The sequence below is a fragment of the Hemiscyllium ocellatum genome, chromosome 22 (genome assembly GCF_020745735.1).
Source record: "Hemiscyllium ocellatum isolate sHemOce1 chromosome 22, sHemOce1.pat.X.cur, whole genome shotgun sequence".
In the NCBI taxonomy this organism is placed as follows: Eukaryota; Metazoa; Chordata; class Chondrichthyes; order Orectolobiformes; family Hemiscylliidae; genus Hemiscyllium; species Hemiscyllium ocellatum.
The window spans coordinates 45,321,294-45,343,141 of record NC_083422.1 but is presented as its reverse complement, the minus strand read 5'-3'; the positions used below and the strand labels follow the sequence as shown (position 1 = coordinate 45,343,141).

At 41.0% G+C, this 21,848-nt stretch overlaps 1 protein-coding gene across 1 annotated transcript in view; it reads left to right on the top strand.

Annotated features, from left to right (window-relative positions):
* Positions 1–835: 835 nt before the first annotated feature.
* Positions 836–21,848, top strand: part of eif3s10 (eukaryotic translation initiation factor 3, subunit 10 (theta)) — a 43,729-nt gene continuing 22,716 nt past the window's right edge. The window contains exons 1-5 of the mRNA XM_060842130.1: positions 836–951; positions 11,034–11,224; positions 14,778–14,914; positions 20,864–21,027; positions 21,588–21,787. Coding sequence (XP_060698113.1) covers positions 903–951; positions 11,034–11,224; positions 14,778–14,914; positions 20,864–21,027; positions 21,588–21,787 — 741 coding nt within the window. The 5' untranslated portion in view covers positions 836–902. The remainder of the gene's footprint in view (positions 952–11,033; positions 11,225–14,777; positions 14,915–20,863; positions 21,028–21,587; positions 21,788–21,848) is intronic.

Below are 21,848 nucleotides of genomic sequence, written 5' to 3'. Positions count from 1 at the left end.
TCATGACAACTGCGATTCAGATGGTCACACTCTTGCTTGGAGTCAGAAGGGTTGAGTCCCATTCCAAACCATAACAAACTGAGTTCCCAGATGGAATATCAGTGTTGCTGTTGTTCGGATGAGATGTTAAAGTTTATATCCTCACAGGAAAATATATAAAATCCTATGATATTATTTTGAAGGACAGAAGACTTCTACCCAGTGTCAATATTCATCTCTCAAGTTGTCATCATATTTTAAGAAAATTATGGTCATTATCTGGTTGTTGTTTTTGGGTGCTTGCTGAACACATTCCTGCATGACATCAAACTTAAGAAGTATTCCATTGACCATGAAGATAATAAATGGAAACAAGGGTAGGCCATCAGGCCCCTTCAGCCGACTCAACACTGAATAGAATAATGACTGATTCCACACTCCTATCCTGCCTTTTCTTCGTAACCCTTGATTCCCCGACTGAATAATATATCTACCTTGGCCTTAAATATACAGGAGCCTGCCCTCACAGTTCTCTGAGGCAAGGAGTTCTAAAGACTAACAACCCTCTCAGAGATGAAATTCCTCCTCATCTCAGTCTTAAACTGGCGCACCCAAGGGTTCTGGGGTCATGAAAGGTCTTTTTTTCCCTACCATGCTGCTAACTGGTTTTTAAATTGCCCACAGACATAGCTATTCCTGAACCTGAGAGACTTCTCCGCTTCAACTCAACGGGTCTTAGCGCATGCGCTGAGCGTCGTGATGTCAGAGTGCGCTTGCGCAAGGTGCCGGCGGGCGCCGGGCGGCCCACGTGGGTGTCGTGTGTGTCACGTGACGCTGGCCTCCATTTTGAAGCCGTCGGTTCAGCGCCGTGCAGCTCCGCTGGTGGTGGGTCTGGTTGGGGAGGGAGTGCGGAGTCTGAAACCATGCCGGCATATTTCCAGAGACCGGAGAACGCTCTGAAACGAGCCAATGGTGAGCGACTGGGGTTAGTGTGGCGTGAGATCTTGCCTGGGCCGTATAGCTGAGGTGGCGCAGGCCTGGAGGAGGGAGAGGCTGCGGCCTTGCACCAGGCCTGTGGCTCATGCACATGTTGCTTGACCTCTTATCAACTTAGGAGTGACTCGCTTTTATATAAAATATAGCAAACCAAGCTCACTTGTCACTTGCCTTTATTTACTTTGAGAAAAGCATCTGGATTTGTGCATTGTCCCGGAAGTGAAATTCTCCTGATCTTAAATTGAAATCTAATTTGTAGTTTTAAGCCAAGATTAATGTATCAGTAAACTAATTATAAGACATCTCTACCTTTTTGCATGTTTGGTACTATATAATGTTTAGTTTTGTTTCGAGGTTGAAAGCCATATTGATGATTCATGAATATCTTAATCTTCCCTTTTGTTACTGGCCCTCAGAACAAACCAAATGTCTTTTATTCAACGTCGTGATAATTTATTTTTGTTGTTTAGATCTCAATTAATCCCCTCATTGAATGTTCTGAATACTGCCATGATAATAGGTCTCCCTTTTTTTTCTAAATGATTTTTATTCTAATTAAGGCAATTTTTGTTTGATTTGTCTGATCTGCTTATGGTCTTATCTAGCTTTAGTTTGCTCTGAGATGTTTTGTTAGTGATAAGCTAGTCATTGATCTATTAACTGGGAGTTGGGTGTGATTATCTGGGGTGTGTAATGTGGTTTAGTTTGAAACTATATTTTACAGTGGGTCTTGCCAAGGAAATTGGAAATTTTAAGGATTATATTTTTAAAAAAATTACCATAAGGATATCTAGGTCATTAGGAAGTGTAGAGCTGAAAGTGTGTTGCTGGAAAAGAGCAACAGGTCAGGCAGCATCCAAGGAGCAGGAGAATCGACGTTTTGGGCATGAGCCCTTCTTCAGGAATCATGCTCAAAACATCGATTCTCCTGCTGCTTGGATGCTGCCTGATCTGCTGTGCTTTTCCAGCGACACATTTTCAGCTCTGATCTCCAGCATCTGCAGTCCTTACTTTCTCCATTAGGAAGTGTATGAAACCAGTAAGAAGGGAGGTTTTGCATGATACGTGACAGGAAATGTTAAAAGTAATACAAATTATTGGGGCTCGTGGGGAGGGAATGATATCAGAAAAAGTACTTAGTTTAGCATCAGTACAAGTGAAGTTTCTGAGCTCTCATGTCTGTTTAACTTGTTTAATCTGATCAATACAAATCACATTGAGAAGTCTTGTCTGACTTGCTGCTTATATATGTGCAATTTCCCCTTCAAGGCACTCACTATCCTGCTGTTCACTTCTTCTGCATCAAAATCCTGTAATTCTAACCCTAATGACATTATGGGTCTACCTACAGTATAAAAACTGTAGTAGATCAAAAAGGCAACTCGCCACCACCTTTTCATGGTGGCTTGACCAGTGCCTATGTCTTATGGAAATATTTTTTACAAAAGATTTAGTAGTTTTAACTTTCAGAAAGCATTTGCTCTGAGATTCTGCAAAGGGGGTTCCATAAAAAGATGTAGCTAAAGGTAACCTTGTAAGGTATCAGGGATTTCTTGTCTTGGGTAATTAGAATGTTGATGTTGGCACAACAAAAACTGGCTGAGGCTAATAGCATGGTTGTTTTCTGAAGAATGTTAAAGTACCTGAGAGAGAAATTTAATACGGTTTGAAAGTTTACAGTAATGTAGGTCAGATGTGTGGAAATATTTGTGCAACATAATCACCAGCATGGACTATTGAGGCTGAGTGGCCCTTTTTTTTCTATATTATTCAACATACAGTTTGGAGTTTGCATATTGGGAGGGCACAATAAGCTGTTTTACAGTGGGAAATTATGACATGCTGTAGATTAACAAGTCAAAAGTAATGTAGACGTTATTCAATATGGAGATGTGATGTCATCTATTTTGGATCTAAGGGACAAATTTGGATACTGTATTTACTTACCTGAAGCAAAATAAAAGGATTCGGTGTCAGTACATACACAGTCCTAGAGGTAATGGAATATTGGTGCTTGTATACCAAAGGAGGAAATTTTTTCAGTTGGTTCAATGACGCAGCCTTGTTTGATCCAAATTTTTATTGATCTGGGTCTCTAATTGTATTAGTGAGAGTCGCATCTTGCATGTCTGCACAGTGTAGGCAGAGGATTCCAGCCAGACTTGAGGCCAGTCAAATTTGAGACAACTTGATCAGCTATCATAGTTAAGTCTGAGGCTTCAGTGAAAGTGATAACATCTATTTACAGTGGCTGATGCTGTTTCTTCTTATAAAAAAGAAACATTCTTGTTTAATGGATTGCAGTGACTTTTTTGTTAATATGCATGATGGAGATTTTTGGACAATTGAAGCTGACACTTGAAAACATTGGAGACATACCACAGTGACAAGATGCTTCAAATCCTATGTCAAAAAAGACCCCATAGCAACACCTCAAGCAACTTGTCCAGGATTGAGATGCTCCACTGGGTGGACCATTGCTTAAATGCTTAATCTCAGAGTTCTGGTCCTTTACTTTACTTGGAACTCTCAGAGGACTGGATATGTTTTGGTGATTGTCTTGAAATCAAACATGCTGGCTGAATCGTAGAAGACTCGAGCTTGTCACTGACCAAAATGGAAAAGGTTTATTCGGGAAGACACCAAACACATTGTGAACATGCAGAGGCAAGCCAAGACATTTTGAAGGAGTGAACAAACTTCTGAAAAGTATTTAAGCAGCATTTGCCATGAGTGATAATGACTGCAGGTTGCATATAGGTTCTGAAGTATAGCTAATACAGACCAATCGAACATGAGTGAACGTGTCTCCTCCTGTCCCCAAGGACTCTGTCAGAAGAAGTTTGCCAAAGTCTTGCGGTGCTCTGAAACCTAACAATGTAGATCTAAAAAATTTGGAAAAATATCACTTTTTCGTAGTTGAAGTATGTTTGATTTGTGCTGAATGCTTCGTTTTGGAATTCCTGCTAACAAATGAAATAGACAATTGTTAGTCTCACACTGACTTTAATTAACTTGCAGTCATTTTGACTGTTATCTTTGGTCCACATAATGATCTGTATGATTTTAATTCCTTTGGATTTCCCTTTGCCTTCTCACCTAATCAATCCAATTCAGAGGTTGGTCACCATAGTTGAGGAAAAGAAGGGCAAGTTGCAAAGAAGGTTGCTAAGCAAGCTGTGAAGTGCAGCAAGAGGAGGACTAAGTCCAGGAAAGTTACTTTATGCGCATCTACAAAGTGAAGTGGGTTCACCCTGACTCTTGACATCTCAAAGGCCATGAACATAATGAATTTGTTCATCAATGATATTTTCGAGTGCATCATAGGGGACTCTTTACACCTGGCCTATTACAACAAGTGTGGCACCATCAGCTTCTGAGAGATCCAGACTACCATGTGTACTGCTGCCAGTGGCACTGGTCAAGAAGTGTCAGCAGGAACAGAGAAGGTGGCCAAGTACACCAGCTCCAAGTGATACACTGCGTTGCACTGTGGGGGGGGGGGGGGGGGGATATAACCAGTCATATATGGGCTATCATTGTCAGTCTCTTTTTCCTTGTCCAAGTGAACATTGGTCTGAGTATCGGCACGCAGTGATCGTGCATTTCATCATTGGTAAGCACAATCCAGTGCTCTGCTGATGATCTCGTGAACTTTCCAAAAAGATATTTCTTATTTAAGTCATATATAATATACTTGTATCGCATTAAAAACAAAACCCTGAGTCAATTATTGACTTGGTTTATGTATGTTGATTGTGTATCATTCTGTCACTATAAATCAATTTTTTTGTAACAGCTGGAAGTGTTCTTTTGAGAAATGGCTCACTTTTCATTTCCACTGTATCTTGGCACACACTTGAGATGCCTAGTGTACTGATAAGTTTGCCTTTTACAGTTAGCTTTTACACTGTTCAGCTACACCTATGACTGACTGACTGGATTTTGGATATGTTGAAATGACATTTAAAATAAGATCTTTGTCATCTTCCCTTGAACAAAAAAGTTCCAGAAGCATATGGAACACTTAATACTAAATCAAAGAATGTGACTGAAAGCTGGTTTGAAGAGGTGCATTCTAAGAAGCATCTTGAAGGAACCGGGATTTCAAATGGAATTTGGTGTTCTAAGCATGGGCAATCCTGTTGAACAGGTCAGTGGCGGAGAGGTGATGCAACAAGGATAAATCGGTCATATCCGTTCAGTCAGTTAAATGCTATAATGTTGTAGAAATTTAAATGGGTAGCAATGGTAGTGTTCAGAGGAAGTGTATCAGTAATTGAGAAGTTAGTTGCACATTGTATAGAGGGAATATTAAGAATGGGATCAATAGAAAAAGAGGTATACACCCTGCAGTATTGAGCATACGAATGATGTGAGAGAGTGATCCATGTTCAGGGTTATGTGAAGGGACAGATGCTTTCCTGGGGGAGTAGGAAGCACAGCGTAGCAAAGCTGATTGAGTGGAAGCTGTTAATTCTGATAAAAATTCATAAGTTTCATGATAGAAATGAGTGAGCAAGTCAGGACTCAAGATTTGAAGGGACTGGTTTTTATTGATGGAAATAAAAACAGGATGTGAGCAGGAGACTATCTTTGCTAGAAGTCTGTAGTAGTGAGTAGTTTTGAGAGCAGGATGGTGCTTGAGGTCTCTGTTATGGTATTGGGAGACTGACACATTTGTGCTCAGATGGCAGGAAATGGGGAGATATGGTGAATGTTCAAGAAAATAATCAAAGTTGACTTATATTTAATGGCTGAAGGAGTGGCCTCTGAAGAGAAGTTTCAACATGCTTTGTTAGGAATTGAGCACCACTGGAAAGATTAGCATTTGTTGCACACCCCTAATTGACTTTGAGCAGCTTGTGAAACCACTTTTGAGGTCACATTGAGAGTCAGCCACATTGCTGCTGCTGCTGCTGCTGCTGCTGTTCTTGAGATACCTGTGAACCAGGTCACGTTAGGACAGTTATTTCCTTTCTTAAAGGACATTGCTGTAAAAACGCGTCAACGATGGTTTCAGTCATAATTAATGAGACTTAAATTCAATTAGTGAGATTTATTAATTGAATTTAAACTCCTTTAGTGAGATTTTAATCTGCATCCCCACATCGTTAGCCTGGACATACTAGGTTATTAGTCCCAGGAGAAAGTGAGGTCTGCAGATGCTGGAGTATCAGAGCTGAAAATGGTGTTGCTGGAAAAGCGCAGCAGGTCAGGCAGCATCCAAGAAACAGAAAAATTCGATGTTTCGGGCACAACCCGAAGGGCTTGTGCCCGAAACGTCGGATTTCTTGTTCCTTGGATGCTGCCTGACCTGCGCTTTTCCAGCAACACATTTTCAGCTAGGTTATTAGTCCAGCGATATTACCACAATGCTATTTTGACCCGAAGCAATTATAAACTTGTTTATGGGTAAATGGACTAGAAAGATGGCTGCTGATGGATCTACTGGCAGAGTCAAAATAGGTAGCTCTTAATGAATAGAATATGGAGGCTGGTGAAATTTGAACCCAGCAGATCCTCTGGGCAAGATCCCAATGAGGAAAGTGTGGCTATCGGGATATCTGATTGCAAAAAGCCAGTGACGTGTCTATTATTGGTTCCCTTTTAAGAGGCATGGATGTCTCCTTTATTTCATGGGATATGGGTGTTGTTAACTATTTCAGCTTTATGCTTTGGAGAAGTTTGTGATGAGACGCCTTCAAAAATTGTTGCAGTCCCTCAATGAAGGTGCTGCTGCACTACTGTTAGGGGAGTTTCAGAATTTTTTTTAACCCAGTGATAGTTCCAAGTCTGGTGTGTGGTTAGGAGGTAAGCTTGCAATTGGAGTTAGCAAGCATCTGCTGCGATTGTCCTTCTAGGTTGCACAGATCATTGGTTGTACAGTACTTTTGAGGCTCTATGGTTAATGTAGTGCATCTTTGTAAATGGCACACACTGCGCACTGGTGAAATTAACCATCTTAAGATGGTCAGGCTGAGGGCAGTATCCCAAGGAACTCCTGTACTGATGTTCTGAAACTGTGATAAGAACATAGGAGTGGAAGTAAAGCCATTCGGCCCATCGAGTCCACTCCATCATTCAATCGTGGCTGATGGGCATTTCAACTCCACTTACCCGCTTTGTCCCCATAGCCCTTAATTCCTCGTGACATCAAGAATTTATCAATCTCTGCCTTGAAGACATTTAGCGTCCTGGCCTCCACTGCACTCTGCGGCAATGAATTCCACAGGCCCACCACTCTCTGTCTGAAGAAATGTCTCCGCATTTCTGTTCTGAATTGACCCCCTCTAATTCTAAGGCCTGTCCATGGGTCCTAGTCTCCTCCCTTAACGCAAATTATTTCCTACCGTCCACCCTTTCCAAGCCATGTATTATCTTGTACGTCTCTATTAAGTCTCCCCTCAATCTTCTAAACTCCAATGAATACAATCCCAGGATCCTCAGCTGTTCCTCGTATGTTAGACCAACCATTCCAGGGATCATCCATTTGAATCTCCGCTGGACACGTTCCAGTGCCAGTATGTCCTTCCTGAGGTGTGTGGACCAAAACTGGACACAGTACTCCAAATGGGGCCTAACCAGAGCTTTATAAAGTCTCAGTAGCACAACGGTGCTTTTATATTCCAACCCGCTTGAGATAAATGACAATGTTGCATTCGCTTTCTTAATCACGGACTCAACCTGCATGTTTACCTTCAGAGAATCCTCGACTAGCACTCCCAGGTCCCTTTGTGCTTTGTGCTTTGGCTTTACGAATTTTCTCACCGTTTAGAAAGTAGTCTATGCTTTTATTCTTTTTTCCAAAGTGCAAGACCTCGCATTTGCTCATGTTGAATTCCATCAGCCATTTCGTGGACCAATCTCCCAAACTATCTAGATCCTTCTGCAGCCTCCCCACTTCCTCGATGCCCCTCATGATTTTACAAACCTCTTAAGGTCACTCCTCAGCCTTCTCTGCTTCAGGGAAAAATGTCTTAACCTGTCCTTAACTCTCATCAAGCAGTGTCAGCAACATCCTGGTAGAGCTTTTCTGAACCTTCTCCAATTTTAATAACATCCTTCCCATTGTAGGGCAGCCAATATAGAGTACTCCAAAAGTGGGTTCGCTAACATTCTGTGTAACCGCAAAATGATCCAATTCACTTACACAGTGGTCTGAGCAATGAAAGTAAGCATGCTAAACACTTTATTAACCATCCTGTCTGTCTGTGATGCAACTTTCGAAGAATTATGTACCTGAACCCCATGGTCTCTTTTTAGCAACACTACCCAGCCCTGCAATTAATTGTATAAATTCTGCCCTTTTACCAAAATGCGATACCTTACAGTTATGTAAATTAAATTCCATCTGTCACTCCACTCCTCAGCCCACTTGACCCAATTGATCAAGATTCCTTTGTAATCTCTAATAACTTTCACTTTTGACTATACCACCAATAATGGTGACATCCACAAACTTAATAACCATGCCTCCCAAATTCTCATCCAAGCCGTTTATATAAATGATGGACAAAAATGGACCCAGCAACAATCTCTACGGAACACAATTGGTCACAGGCCTCCCATTTAAAAAACAACACCCCTCTTCCACTCTGTCTCTTGCCATCAAGCCAGATAAGTGCAGGTAAATCCTAACTGTAAGAATCCCACCGTTGATGTCAGACTCTCATGTCTATTATTTCCCTGCTTTTCTTTGCAGCCTTTCTTAAATAAAAGCACATCAGCCATCCTCTAGTCATCTGGTATCTCAACTATAGGTGTAGATGACACAAATATTTCTGCCAGGGCCCCTGCACTGTCTTCCCTAGCTTCTCACATTGTCCTGTGATACACTTGATCACCTCCTGGAGATTTATCCACCTTTTGGTTTGTACGGGTTCTTGTCCATTGAGATAGTTGAATAGACCTGCCACTTATGTATGCGAATACACACACACACGTTCACAAACACACGCACACGTTCACAAACACACGCACACGTTCACAAACACACGCACACGTTCACAAACACGCACTGCCTGCCCCACTGAAACCTTTTCTACCATGGTACCAGTGCCACTGTCCCGTAAATGGAAAATCATTTACTCTATGCCAGTTTGCTTATAGTTTGCTGAGATTATTGCCTTGGATTTCTTCTTAATTCCACTCCTATTTGTTCAAATCTTTCAGTTGGACATCCGTTCCACAACAGTCAGTGTTCTTCGTACCAAGCAGTGGCAAGTTTTCCACTTTATTCTAAAGTAAATTGGAGTTATATTGCTCCAGTATCATGCTTACATTTCATAGAAATACCCTGGCCTCATTTCTATATCTAGAGTTTGATTATGTTGTGAACAATTCTTGCAATTTACTGGGATTTGCAATGGAACCAGATGGCATATCAGGCTGTGCACTCGGAGCATGCACTGTCAACTGGCAGAGGTCTTCTCAGACATCTTCAATTCTCCTTGCGGCACACCACCATCCCTGCCTGTTTCAAGAGGGCCAACATCATCCCTGTGCCTAAGAAGGCTCATGCAGCCTATCTCCTTGACTACCGCCCAGTGTCCTAACTTCGGTGGTCATGAAGTGCTTCGAAAAGCTGGTCATGGCATTAATCAAGTCCAGCCTCCCCACTACTCATGACCCATTCCAATTTGCCTATCGGACCGACAGATCCATATCAGATGCCATATCACCTGCCCTTCATTCTTCCCTAGAACATCTTGACACCAAGAATAGCTACGTAAGAATCCTACTCATTGACTACAGTTCAGCCTTTAACACTATTATCGCCTTGAGTCTGATTACTAAACTTGGTGATCTCGGACTAAGCCCCCCTCTCTGCAACTGGATCCTCAGTCTCCTGAGCCACAGGCCACAGTCAGTGAAGATTGGGGACAATATTTCATCGTCACTAACGCTCAAGAATGGTGCCCACCAAGGGTGCGTACTCAGCCCCCTACTATACTCACTGTATACCCATGACTGCGTCACCAGCTACCAGACTAACGCAATTTACAAGTTCGTTGATGATGCCACCATAGTTAGTCCAATCTCAGATGGCAATGAAACAGACTACAGCTAGGAGGTGGAAGACCTGGAAAAATGGTGCACAGAACAACGTGCTCTCAATGCCGGCAAAACCAAGGAACTCATTATTGACTTTCGGGGGGATGTCACTCATACCTTCCTACACGTTAACAGCGAAGTGGAACGAGTGGAGAATGTCAAGCTCCTGGAAATGGTAATCCACAACAAGCTTTCTTTGACTCTTCATGTGGATGCGCTGGTTACAAACGCCATTCTTCCTCGGGCAGCTGAGGAAATTTGGCATGACGGCGCATACCCTTGCCAACACTTAGGTGTGCCATCAAGAGCATTATGTCTGGATGTATCACTACCTGGTATGGCAACTATATCATTCAAGATCAGAGACGATTACAGAGAATAGTGAACTCTGCCCAGACAATCACAGACCAACCTCCTATCTATAGAATCCATCTACCAGGCCTGCTGTCAAGGAAAGGCCGTTAGCATTCTCGAAGATTCATCCCGCCCTGGCAATGTTTCTCTACAACCGCTACCATCAGGGTGAAGGTGCAGAAGTCTGAACACACGCACCAGCTGGTTTCGAAACAGTTTCTGCCCGATTTATTAGAATACTGAATGGACTCAAACTCTTAACATTCGCCTTTATCTGTGTTTTTGTTTTTGCCACTGTCTATTATTTACTATCTAGGCTACTTAACTATTTGATCTGCCTGTATTGCTAGCAAGACAAAGCTTTTTCACTGTCTCAGTATACGTGACAATAAATTCAATTCAATACTTCTGACCTGCTTGAGAAAATGTTGATCTTTTTGTTAGAATTAGTTTTTCTAATTGAATAACATTTATAAGCTTGATAACTGAAGTCATCCACAAATGTTGTTTTAAGTAAATCAAGTGGAAAAGTTCTATTGTCTGTCTTGACTTCTTGGTTACACTGCCTTGTTTAAAATTTGGTGAATGTTTTATTGCAAGTTTGTGATCTGTGGATCCTTAATATAAACATTATTGTTTAATTGCAGAATTCTTGGAAGTTGGCAAAAAACAACCTGCTCTTGATGTGTTGTATGATGTTATTAAAAGCAAAAAACATCGAACATGGCAGAAAATACACGAGCCGATCATGCTCAAATACCTGGAGCTGTGTGTGGATCTTCGCAAGAGCCACTTAGCAAAGGAAGGATTGTATCAATACAAGAATATCTGCCAGCAGGTAAGTTGAACTTGTGGAATGTTATGTACACAGATTGAAAAAGGTCATGGCATGAACATTAATAATCTAATTTCTTTCAAGTTTTATGTTTCTGAAGTTGGCCAATTGGAAATTTGCAAATAGCATTTTTAGTGGCCAATTATTGTTCAAATAGTATTTCTGGAATCCAAAATCTTAATGATTTTACCATTGCTTTTAATGTGCATGTTTTTCTATTTCTCACTTGTCCTTGTGCATTTTTTTTTTCACTTTGAAAATACAGCAGTAGAAAGATTCATATGAACAGGGACATAACTCTCAGCCAACATCTGTTCAATGTGCAAGTATCCCACAGAAAAAAGTGGAATAAGAATGAAGAGAAGTAAATTGAAATAGATTGCATGAAAAGAGACAAGGCTAAAAAGAGGTCTTTTTAGGGTGTGATGGACACAAGTTTAGAGGCAAGAGGAGAGCACATGAACTGGATTGGAGGATGATAGCAGGTTTGAGGTCGGGTGAGCAAAGCAATGAAGAAACCAGTGGGATAGTTTAAGGATAGGAGTGAAATGTGAAAAGAGTACGTTTGTGAAGTGCTTTTCCATAATTTTGTTTATGCTAATTAAATGCAGAAGATTGAACAGCAGATTTTTTTGACAAATCAAGCTTGAGTCATGGTGCAAGTTTTAGTGGCAGTGGGATGAGGTAAATGCCAATCCAGAAGAGAGTTACTTTTCCACTAGTTCAAGTAATGGGCTAAAACTGATGTTATGACCCCAACCGTGTTTTATTTTTTTATAAATTTTTTTTATTTTTATTTTTTATATTATATGTCTAGATAAGCCAGGTTCAAACATGGCTTGATGTATTGAGTTTTGATTTTTGTTTTGGTTTTAAATGGTCTCTTGTTGAAATACGCGGAAGCAATACTGCAGATTTTGCTTAAAGAATAAAACTGTTTAATGCAAAATAAAATAGAATAAATCAAACCATCTTTTACAAACTTCAACTTATACAATGTATAATTTTTTTTTAAGCTAAAAGAAAAACAGTAGCTTTTGTATTGTACCCAGAAACACCACTTCGTACAATACTGTCAAAGGTGTCCCCATCTCAATAGGTTTAAGTCACCTGTAACTTTAATTTTTAGTCTGAGACGCAGACAGCGGTTTTCTGGAGCTACTGTACATCTGAACCAAAACCTACTTGGCGTTTTAAGTAATCTCTTCTTCCAGGTTTTATACCAGCAAGTCTAGACTGGGGCTAACACACAGCCTTTTATTCTAAGGTCATCTAGTTTTGCTATATTCTTCCCTCTTCAGGACCATCGGTCTTTACAGCCTTATTCATCCAAGGATGTTGCCAGCAACAAAAGATCTCTAAGCCAAAGGTGTTTCTCTTAGGTTCATGACTTTGCAAAGTAGAGTTTTATTTACTTTGTTTAGTAGTATTTTATGACTAGTGTATACAAAAACCCTATTAATTTTAAAGGTAGGGCTGTAACACTTTTTAAAAAAAAGTCACCATAGCTACAGAAATACTTGCAAGTTAATAATTAACTTTTGGAGATGCAGAAACATGATTACTAGATCTCAAACTCTAACTTACAATAAATATTGAAAACGTATAAATCCGTCTCTGTAAACAGAAACCTGGATTATACAAGGCAAGAAGGTTGAATGATGTCTAATTTGATCTATAGTTGAGTAGGATGTGGAAATAAAGCTTTTACTCCAGTTTCTCTTTTTTTTTGACCTGCACCAAAATAAAAAGTTACATTTTAAAAGCACGGAATTCACTATGACCTCACCCAGACTTTCAGGACTCCTTTTGAGATTCACTGGTCCCAGGATCCAGCCCCACCACCAGGGATATATTTCCCTCCCCTCCCCTATCAGCGTTCGGCAAAGACCACTCCCTTCGTGACTCCCTCGTCAGGTCCACACACCCCACCAACCCAACCTCCACTCCCGACACCTTCCCCTGCAACCGCAGGAAATGCAAAACTTGCGCCCACACCTCCTCCCTTACTTCTCTCCAAGGCCCCAAGGGATCCTTCCATATCCGCCACAAGTTCACCTGCACCTCCACACACATCATCTATTGCATCCGCTGCACCCGATGTGGCCTCCTCTATATTGGGGAGACGGGCCGCCTACTTGCGAAACGCTTCAGGGAACACCTCTGGGATGCCCGGACCAACCATCCCGTGGCTCAACACTTTAACTCTCCCTCCCACTCCACCAAGGACATGCAGGTCCTTGGACTCCTCCATCGCCAGAACATAACAACACGAAGGTTGGAGGAAGAGCGCCTCATCTTCCGCCTGGGAACCCTCCAACCACAAAGGATGAACTCAGATTTCTCCAGTTTCCTCATTTCCCCTCCCCCCACCTTATCTCAGTCGATTCCCTCGAACTCAGCACCGCCCTCCTAACCTGCAATCTTCTTCCTGACCTCTCCGCCCCCACCCCACTCCGGCCTATCACCCTCACCTTGACCACCTTCAACCTATCACATCTCCATTGCCCCTCCCCCAAGTCCCTCCTCCCTACCTTTTATCTTAGCCTGGTGGACACACTTTCCTCATTCCTGATGAAGGGCTTTAGCCCGAAACGTCGAATTTCCTATTCCTTGGATGCTGCCTGACCTGCTGCGCTTTAATCAGCAACACATTTTCAGCCAGGATCTAGCAGTAAATATTTAATTGAAAGTCATTGAACTTGGTCACTTAAGTGTTTCGACCTTAATCCCGGAATGGATGGATTATTTTTCAATGAAATGTCAGCCTGTTATCTATCTACTCTTCTACCTATTGAAATTCAAAAATAGTTGTTGCTTCCAATTTTGCTTCAGTGGCTCCTCCTAAGTAGTGTTTGGCTCCGACTGGCTGTTATCCACTCGACATTTTATGTAATCATTTATGGTGCTGTATGATAACCATTTACATGTGTGTATACTTCTATCTCCCAAGGATGCTGAATTGCAGTTATGATAGGACTACTCAATTCAGACAGCACAATTCGACTTATTTTGTACAAAAGCCATATGATGCACTTCATGCTAGATTGTCTGTCTGCCTTGATTTGAAGAAATTTTGACAATTCTCTCCAGTACTTCATTTCACTGGCATATTGCCACAGACCTTTTTTATTTTGGCTAATACTGTTTTTGCAGATTTAGCCTGACCTCTGTATCTGTTTAGGGTTTTTTTGTTTGTCTTTTGCTGTTTGCTGTCAAAAAGGGTTAGACTTCTACACTCCCTGCCAGCCACCATTCAGTGTGTCACCAACAAAATGGATGTGATATTTATTATGGTTGTAAGCTAGCAAGCAGTTACATCCACAGGTCATGGTAATATGGCAACTGTTTTTACCACTTTTTAAATGTGAGTGCTTGATGCATTAAAGCAACATTTTGAAATCAATTCTATACCTCAACAGTTTCATGGATACTTAAATCCTTAATTGTGACACTGGTTATTTCCAAATTGGCCAGTTTTATGTTAGGCAAGAGTTTGGCTTTGATTCTGCTGGCATACCTTATGTTTTTTTCTCTTTTTTTTTGCATTTTACAGGTAAATATCAAGTCCTTAGAGGATGTGGTTAGAGCTTATCTGAAGTTAGCTGAGGAAAAGACTGAAGCTGCTAAAGGAGAGTCTCAACAGATGGTACTTGATATTGAAGACTTGGACAATATTCAAACTCCAGAGAGGTAAGCTGTCACGAGTTTTGGTTTCAGTGTCTTGTGCATCTGGAGTCCAAAAGAATTGACTTTTGTGATTTTGTGTGCTGACCTCTGAAATTACTGAAAATAAATTTGTGATAAATGATTGATAGGAGTTTTAAATTGATTATTCTACAGTGGTAGTGCTTTGTTTAAATGGTTTTTCTTTTAAGGCCAGAAAGTGGTATTGTCTTTGATTTCAAGATGGCAGTTTTATCGTTTTGAGCTCTTTTAAATTGTGGGATATGAAAAGTTTTAACGTGCTGGTCACTTGCATGCTCTTGTTTGGCAGTCCCCAAGCAGATATGAAAGAATATGTAACATCAGTACTCTGCACTGAAGTTCCTTCGTTGGTAACAGTGAATAGCCTGAAGCTCTGATTTACCTAAAGTCATAAACTGTAACCTTCCAACAGAATACAGCAGTGTGCATTGAATGATACAGGAAATTCAGAGTAATTTATTTAAAAACTGAAGATGTGTTTACACAGCTGTGTAGTTTTGGTGCATGGTTGTTTTACCTTACTTTTCTTACAGGTATCACCTTCTGTGTACAGTGTCTGACCTGATGGAAGCTGGCCGGTTAATTGCTGTCATGAATTTCTGTTGACAGAATTAGATTGATTTTTTTTTAAGGGGGAAAGTCAATGGCCCAGTGATGGTATTATGGACTGCTAATTCAAATATCCAGGTATTGTGTTGAGGCCCACGTTCAAATCCTGCCATGGCAAATGGTGGAATTTGTGTTCAATAAAAATATCCTGTGATTAAGAGTCTAATGACATTGAAGATAGGTTTTCCCAACTATCTGATGTCCTTTCGAGAGGGAAACTGCCATCTTTACCTGGCCTGACCTACATGTGACTCCAGACCCAGAGCAATGTGATTGACTCTTAACTACCCTCTGGGCAATTAAGGATGGGCATGCTGGCTTAGTTAGTGATGCCCACGTCCTATGAAAGCATAAAACTGCACTTTTTTAAATTCAATCAAATGTATGTGTTATGGAATGGTTAGCACATTTTGTGTCAGCTTTCTGCAAGAGGAATTTGGATAGCCTTGCTCCAAAGTCATATAGAATGAAAACAGACTCTTTGGTAAAACTCCTCTGTGCTGACCAGGCATCCCAATCTGACTGTGACTGTGTCCTGGTTGTAAGCTTGCTCGCTGAACTGGCACATTTGTTTTCAGATGTTTCATCACTGATATGTAACGTCAGTGAGATTTGTGAAGTACTGGTGTTCTGTCCCACTTTCTATTTGTGACTCAGGCTCTTAAGGTGGGTGATATCATTTCCGGTTCTTTTGCTCAAAGGTTGGCAAATGGGGTCCAAATCTGTGTTTATTGGAGGAGTTCTGGTTTGAATGCTAGGCCTCTAGGAATTCCCATACATATCTCTGTTCAGCCTGTCCTAGGATAGATGTGTTGTCCCAGTTGAAAGTGGTATCCTTCTTCGTCTGTTTGTAAGGATACTAGTGATAGTGGGTCATGTCCTTTGGTGGCTAGTTGGTGTTCGTGTATCCTGGTGGTTAGTTTTCTGCCTCTCTGTCTGATGTAGATGTGATCTATATGGACTTCAGTAAGGCGTTCAACAAGGTTCCCCATCAGACACTGATTAGCAAGGTTAGATCTCATGGAATCCAGGGAGAACTAGCCATTTGGATACAGAACTGGCTCAAAGGTAGACGGTGGTGGTGGAGGAGGTTTGTTTTTCAGACTGGAGGCTTGTGACCAGTGGAATGTCACAAGGATCAGTGCTGGGTCCTCTTCTTTTTGTCATTTACATAAATGATTTGGATGTGAGCATAAGAGGTACAGTTAGTAAGTTTGCAGATGACACCAAAATTTGGAGGTGTAGTGGACAGCGAAGAGGGTTACCTCAGATTATAACAGGATCTGGACCAGATGGGCCAATGGGCTGAGAAGTGGCAGATGGAGTTTAAATAAATGCAAGGTGCTGCATTTTGGGGAAGCAAATCTTAGCAGGACTTATACACTTAATGGTAAGGTCCTAGGGAGTGTTGCTGAACAAAGTGCAGGTTCATAGCTCCTTGAAAGTGGAGTCGCAGGAAGATATGATAGTGAAGAAGGTGTTTGGTATGCTTTCCTTTATTGGTCAGAGTATTGAGTACGGGAGTTGGGAGGTCATGTTGCGGCTGTACAGGACATTGGTTAGGCTACTGTTGGAATATTGCATGCAATTCTGGTCTCCTTCCTATCGGAAAGATGTTGTGAAACTTGAAAGGGTTCAGAAAAGATTTACAAGGATGTTGCCAGGGTTGGAGGATTTGAGCTATAGGGAGAGGCCAAACAGGCTGGGGCTGTTTTCCCTGGAGCGTTGGAGGCTGTGGGGTGACCTTTATAGAGGCTTACCAAATTATGAGGGGCATGGATAGGATAAATAGACAAAGTCTTTTCCTTGGAGTTGGGGAGTCCCGAACTAGAGGGCATAGGTTTAGGGTGAGAGGGGAAAGATGTAAAAGAGACCTAAGGGGCAACATTTTCACACAGAGGGTGGTGTGTGTATGGAATGAGCTGCCAGAGGATGTGATGGAGGCTGTTAGAATTGCAACATTTAAGAGGCATTTGGTTGGGCATATGAATAGGAAGGGTTTGGAGGGATATGGGCCAGGTACTGGCAGGTGGGACTAGATTGGGTTGAGATATCTGGTTGGCATGGATGAGTTGGACCGAAGGGCCTGTTTTTCATGCTGTACATCTATGACTCTATGATGTTGTGTTTGTTACAGTCCTTGCAGGGTATTTTGTAAATGCCATTCGTTTTGCTGGTTGTTGGTATGGGATCCTCCAGGTTCATCAGGTAGCTCTTTCAGTGTGTTGATAGGTTTGTGGGCTACCACGATTCCAGGGGGTCACCGTAGTCTGATAGTCATCTCTGAGACATCTTTGTATGGTTGTGTGGCTAGATTTTCTGGGTGTGTTGTGTTTATTTGTTTGGCTTTGTTTAAGCATTTGTGGATATATTTATCGGGTACCTGTTCATCTTGAATAAACTGTATAGGTACTTTTTGTTCTACTGTTCGTAGTTCCTCAGCACTGCAGTGTATTGTGGTCCGTTTAAATGTCCTGATGCAGCTCCATTTTTGGGTGTTGGGATGATTGCTTCTATAGCTAAGTATCAGGTCTGTGTGTGTGTTGCTGTCCTGTAGATGCACCTCTGTAGTTGTCCATTAACTGTTCCTTCCACTGTGATATCTAGGAAAGGGAGTCTATTCTCTTTTGTGAAATTTATGCCAGTAAGAATGTTGTTGATGTAGGTTTCCTCTGATTTCTTCTGTTTTGTGATGACAAAGGTGTCATCTACGTAGCAGACCCAAAGTTTGCGTTGGATCACAAAATGGAATAGTTAATGGAGAACTGCAGACCAGCATCTCCAGGAAACCAACACACTGACCAGATACTTAACTACCAGGAGCAATCATGCGAACATCCACACACGCAGCTGCACCAAGGCAGTATTTAAATGAGCCACAACAAACTGCAGCACCCAGGAACTGCATGCAGCAGAATAAAAATACCTGTACAGCGTATTCAAGAAGAATGGGTACCTGATGAGCACAATCTGCCGATTCTTAAACAACAAATCCAAACAAGTAGACACGTCGCACCCAGAAACTCTAGCCACTCTACCATACGTCAAAGACATCTTGGAGATGACTACCAGACTACTGTGACCCCTTGAGCATTGTGGTAGCCGACAAACCTACTTAACACACTGAAACAGCTACTGATGAACCTAAAGGACTCTGTACCAACAACCAGCAAAACAAATGTCATTTACAAAATACCCTGCAAGGACTGTAACAAATGTTGCATCGGAGAGACAGGCAGGAAACTAGCCACCAAAAGACATGACCCTCGTATCACTGCTATCCTTACGTACAGACGAAGGAGGATACCACTTCAACTGGGTCAACACATGCATCCTAGGACAGGCTAAATAGAGACATGCATGGGACTTCCTAGAGGTCTGGCATCAAACCGGAACACACCAAAAGAAATGCACCAATTTGGACCCTGTTTATATAATAAACTGAGTAAAAGAACTGGAAATTATATCACTCACTGAAGAGACCAAGGCACATAAATCGAAAGTGAGACAGAACACCATCACTTCATTAGAAGCTCACTGATGTTACCAAGCATGGTGACGAAACATCTGAGAACAAACCTGCCAGCTCAGTGAGCAAACTTACAACCTGAACTTCAACCTGAGTTACAAATCTTCACGAAAATTGAAAATGAGCTAGTCAAATTTGGCTCATACCCTGTAAACCCTCCTTATTCATTTTTCCAGCCAGATGCCTTCTTTAAGTGTTGTAATTGTACCCACCACCACTACATCCGTTGGCAGCTTGTTCCATACATGCACTACCCTCTGTGCAAAAGTGACTCTTCAGGTCTCTTTTTAAATCTTTTCCTTCTCACCTTTAAACCCATGGCTCTAGTTTTGGATGCCCCCACCCCCCCGAAAAAGATCTTGGCTATTCACCCTCCTGTACACTTCCGAAAGGTTACCCCACTGACTTAGTTCCAGGGTGAAAAAGACCTAAACTATTCAGTCTCTCCCTATAACTCAACCCTTTAGTCCTGGCAACATTCTTTTAATCTTCTGTACCATCCCAAGTTTAACAGCATTCTTCCTGCAGCAGGGAGACAAGAATTGAATGCAGTATTCTAAGTGGTCCCACCAATGCCCTTTAAAGCCACAACATGACATCCCAACTGCTGCATTGTGTTCTAACCAATTAAGACAAACATGCCAAATGTGTTCTTCACTACTCTACCTGCAACTTCATTTTCAAGAACCTGTGCACCTGCATATCTGTCTCGTCTCAGCACTTTCCCCTTACCCTGATATTTTACCTCCAGCTACTTCCACAAATTCCTTTTGAGAGTCATACTAGAGTTTACTACACCATCACTTGAAGTGCATTTCAGATCGTATAACATGGCCATGTGACAAATTATATGGTGCTTTGTTCTGTACTGGAAACATCTTTATTACTAATGGGGCTAACTAGTGTTTTCAAGCTGATTTAATTAGTGCATGAGGGAAAAGAATGCTGCTCACAACTGGGAATTTTAAAAAAAAATCTTGGTTTTCTTGTATAAAAGGTTACTTTTTTAAAAAAAATCATTTTTAAGTAACTGGCTGGTCTGCCATTCTAGCATTTAAAAATAAATTGTTGAAACTCCCACCACCTTTTAAATTAAATCAATCATATGACATAGTTGAGCATTCTGAACAAACATTGGCAAATTTTGGAAAAGTGAACTTTTCTTTTGCTACCAGTATTAAACTTAGTTATTATAAATCAGCGAGGAGGTGGATGACTGATCACCATGTAATTTATTACTGAGAATGCGGTAATATCCGAATAAGCCAAGTGAACTGAAGCAAAAGAACCAAGTTGCTCCTGAAATTCAGGCATCTAATATCATACTATTGCTGAGAAAATGACTTCAATGATTGAAGTGGATAACTTGATGTAATTTCTGTAGGATGTACTTGTGGAAACATGCATTGGTGGGAATAAAACTTCAGTATTTCTCAAAATGGCTAAGATTTATGCACAGCATTGAAACTCGGATGTCACATTAAAGACTGCTTGTTTGTAATATTTTGTATTGTCTGCAATGTTTTGACGTGCTGCTTCTTTAAAGGTATTTAGTTCTTGTTAAGTCTGGTTGGAAAGGATGTTTTTGGCTCGTGGTTTGGACCTTTTTATAAATGTGCAAAATAGTTGCTCCTGCAATCCAAGTTAATTTGGTTTTTTGAGTATTAATCTACACTTGCAGTTTTTAAGCTATTACACTGCCGCCATTTTTCTATACAAATGTTATTGATTTTCTTGTACAAAAACTTTTGGGGTGGCAAGATGTATTTAAGCTTTTTGATGTTGAATATTTGCAGCGTGCTGCTTAGTGCTGTTAGTGGTGAAGACACTCAAGATCGTACAGATCGTCTGCTGCTAACTCCATGGGTTAAATTTCTTTGGGAGTCCTACAGACAATGTTTGGATTTATTACGGAACAACTCTAAAGTGGAGCGCCTTTATCATGATATCGCACAACAAGGTAGAGTTTCTTCGCTGACCTTCATTTTCTGTCTAATTTGTGCCATGACCAACTGCAGCTTGACCCTCCCATGTTTCTTTCTCCTCGTGACTTCAATCCTCCCTTCCCTTAACTGTTGAAAATAATATTTAATGGTGATGTCATCTCTGCTTTAATTGCAAAATTTTATTGTTTTCCACAGGCTCTAACATTATACAAGTTTTTCCTCATCTTTGTGCTATGTTTCTTTTATACTTTAATGTCGTCTCATTCACTATCTGCAGAATTTAGACTTGTTTTATCGACTCTGCCTAATTCCATTTATAACAAAATAATTTTACTTGAAAAACATCTCTAGACCGAGACGTTTCAGTCTTTTCTTGAATATCTGAAACATTCCGCAATTAGATGAATCCCATTGAATGTACAAGAGTCTCTATTCCCATACTCATCTGCGAGCAACTCAGAATTCTAATGTTTACTAGCTTGTTCTGCTTATTGCTGAAATTTGTAATCTGTTGCATTTGGTTCTGGAAATTTGTTTTTGGAATTGCTTTTATATGATCAAATTATTTTTTCAGCTTTTAAGTTCTGCTTGCAGTACACTCGAAAAGCAGAATTCCGCAAACTATGTGACAACCTGCGTACACACTTGGGACAGATCCAGCGTCACCACAACCAAAGCACAGCAATCAACCTTAACAATCCAGATAGCCAGTCCATGCATCTGGAGACTCGCCTTGTACAACTTGATAGTGCAATTAGTATGGAACTTTGGCAGGTAATATTTGAACTTCATTAAATACCATCAGATCATCCATAATGAGTTGGCTTCACAAAGC